The sequence below is a fragment of the Trypanosoma grayi genome, assembly GCF_000691245.1.
Source record: "Trypanosoma grayi strain ANR4 Tgr_366_V1, whole genome shotgun sequence".
Classification (NCBI taxonomy): Eukaryota; Euglenozoa; class Kinetoplastea; order Trypanosomatida; family Trypanosomatidae; genus Trypanosoma; species Trypanosoma grayi.
Window position 1 is genome coordinate 2,369 of NW_008825985.1, and position 2,726 is coordinate 5,094.

At 53.7% G+C, this 2,726-nt stretch overlaps 1 protein-coding gene across 1 annotated transcript; it reads right to left on the bottom strand.

Moving 5' to 3' along the window:
- Positions 1–300: 300 nt before the first annotated feature.
- Positions 301–2,196, bottom strand: DQ04_03661020 (putative protein kinase; the record flags this gene model as incomplete). The annotated part of the gene is made up of 1 exon (XM_009313010.1): positions 301–2,196. The coding sequence occupies one exon, from the start codon at positions 2,194–2,196 to the stop codon at positions 301–303; it is 1,896 nt and encodes a 631-aa protein (XP_009311285.1).
- Between the last annotated feature and the right edge of the window lie 530 nt (positions 2,197–2,726).

A 2,726-nucleotide genomic window follows, 5' to 3' on the forward strand; every position in this document is an offset into this window, starting at 1 on the left:
GAAGAAGATGAGGGACCTTCAGTACTTTTCCCCCTGCCGCCCCCTTAGGAAGAATACAAATATCGAGTTACAATATCACAGCAGGCATGTACAATGGCGTCGTTACCTTCTCTTTCTCCTCTCACACATTCTCTCTCCCTCCCTCTCTCTCTCCCTCCCTCCCTCCTTCCCTCTCTCTCTCTCTCTAACTCTACGGCTAGAAATCTACAAGCAAAACTACAAATAAGAAACCACGGCGTGCTGTTTTGCTTACTCTTCTTCTCCATCCTCATCAGCTTCACTGACAAAGAAAGCGACAGCCTACAGTTTCTTAACTTGTGATGCCCGTACAAATACACCCTTCCCCTTGGGGCATGTAAAGTACTGTTTTTTATCAATGAATGAGGAGCCGTCATTGGTTCCCTCGTTCCCCTCCATCATTTCCAATCCTATCCAGATACCGGCGCCAAACGCGGTGGGCCCGTTGAAGCGAACGACAGCCCGGTACCCCTTGTACGTAACGGTCTCTCCTATTTGTAATTCTTTTGCAGAACTAACGTGATTTGTCATCGCGGAGCGAGACGGGGTTGTCGAACGCGCACCAGCGCGCCCTGGAGTAGAGGTCCGAGCAGCCATCGGCGTTGATTGTAGGACACCGTTAGCAGGGCGCGACACGCCTCGTACTGCAGAAGCGGAGCGCCCTGTAGTACGTGACGGTGTGCCGCTTCGCATCGGTGTCGTACCACCGGCACGCACTGGAGTTCCACGGCGAACCGTGCTTGCGGCACTTCGCGCAAGCGGGCTGCGCGCACTTATGCGATGCGCAGACGGCCTGCGCACGGAGCCATTGGAGCTGTCGTGGGTAATGCTACTACGCCCCGGTCGCACGCCTGTCCTCGCCGGTGAGGTCACACGCAAAGCGCTGGTAGTGGCGGAGGTACGCGCCCCACGTATACGGGATGTCCCAGATGGTGTCTCAGCGCGACGCGGTGTACTCGTTCCTCGCACATTGCGGTCATGCGAGGAAATGGAATCCTCCATTTTTTCGTGTTCTTCACGAAGCCGCTGTATTTCGCGCTGCAGGAGTCGAACACACTGGTGAAGAGCTTGGGCCTCCTTATTAAACAAACGACACGCCTGAGCCACGTCAGTGGAGGTAAACGTCTCAAGTATCCTCGGCACTGTGATGGATTGTCTCGTCTGGGCGACGCTCTCCAGCCATGGGTGGTTCAGGGCATCGTATAGCGAGATGCGCTTGTGTGGATCCTTATTGAGGAGTCGTTGTATGAAGTCAAGAGCGGCGGGGGAAATACCCGGTGGCTCCGGTAGTGCGGTGTCCATTATGGTACGGAATACCTCCTTCTCTGGAGCGTGCGCCGCCGCTGAGTAAGGGAAGCTCCCGGAGAGCGTGATGTACGTGACAACACCGACGGACCATGTGTCGGCCTTAAAGCCGTCGTAGTGAGTCTGGGTGAATTTCGCGTAGAACATCTCGGGAGAGCCGTACCGCGGGGTACCAATGACGTCAGAGCACACGATGCGCTTCCCTATGAGCCGCTCTGCACCCGGGTACGGCATGCAAAGGGCCAGAGGATCCAGAGGATCTTTCGCCTCGGCCGACGTGCACACCCCCTTTGATCGCTTCGCCAGCCCAAAATCGGTTAGCTTGATATTATCGTCATTGCTAACAAGCAGATTCTCGGGTTTAATGTCGCGATGAATGACGTCGTGAATGTGGCAGTGCAAGACGGCTTTGATAATTTGGTACGTGTAGAGCTTCGATGTTTCTTCAGAGAGCTTCCCCTCTGGGGCCTGAAGAATGATCTCACACAAGTCACCACACTGAACCTCCTCAAAAAAGAGGAGGAACTCCTTTTCTGTCTCAATGTACTCTAAGAACGTCACAACATTTTCGTGAGGAGGGATGTGACGTAAAACATCAATTTCTCGCTTCACCTCTGCCATTGCCCGCTCCACATTGCCTTTGGTCAGCGATATGAGGTACTCCTTCTCGATGATCTTCACAACGATCTTCATGTCCGGACGCGCGCCCGGCGGTTCATACGGAGCGATTGAGGTGCAGCGCTTCACAACACTCCATGCCCCACGCCCGACAACGGCATCGTCATGAATAAGATACTTATCCTGCACACGGGTTACGCCGGTGGGATGCTGCTCTTGCTGCTGCAACGCCGGTTGCGAGCTGGCCGATTCCATACGGGGAAAAAAGCACGAAAATGCTGTCGTGATATACCTTCCCGTGTGGATGCGCACGCACACGCAGTGTTGAGAGAGCGATAGACGCAGAAAAGAAAGAAGGAAAGAAAGAAAGAAAAAGAAACACAAAAAAAGGTGAAGAGAGTAAAGCATACGCCATGCAATTAAAGGCCAAATGAGTATGGAGAGCACCACGAGGAAAAGGAGAGAGAATGAGCGGCACCAGCACGTTCACCCGTGTTACTAAATATATTACCATCAGAGGGGAACGCTGTTGGCGGGGGAAAAAAAGGAAAACCAACCAAGAAAGCCGGGCAGGAAAGACCACACACACCCCCACGTGCACACACAACACACAGCACAGCACACATCCTTCCCATTCACTCGCTCTCGCCACAAGCATTCCGGGTAAACGCGAATATTGGTGTTGCGCGCACCCACCTCCCCCGCACACAAGGAAACGCATGCGCAAACGCATACAAAGGTCAGCAAAAAGCGAATCCCTCCCTCCCTCGCTAGAGAGATAGATA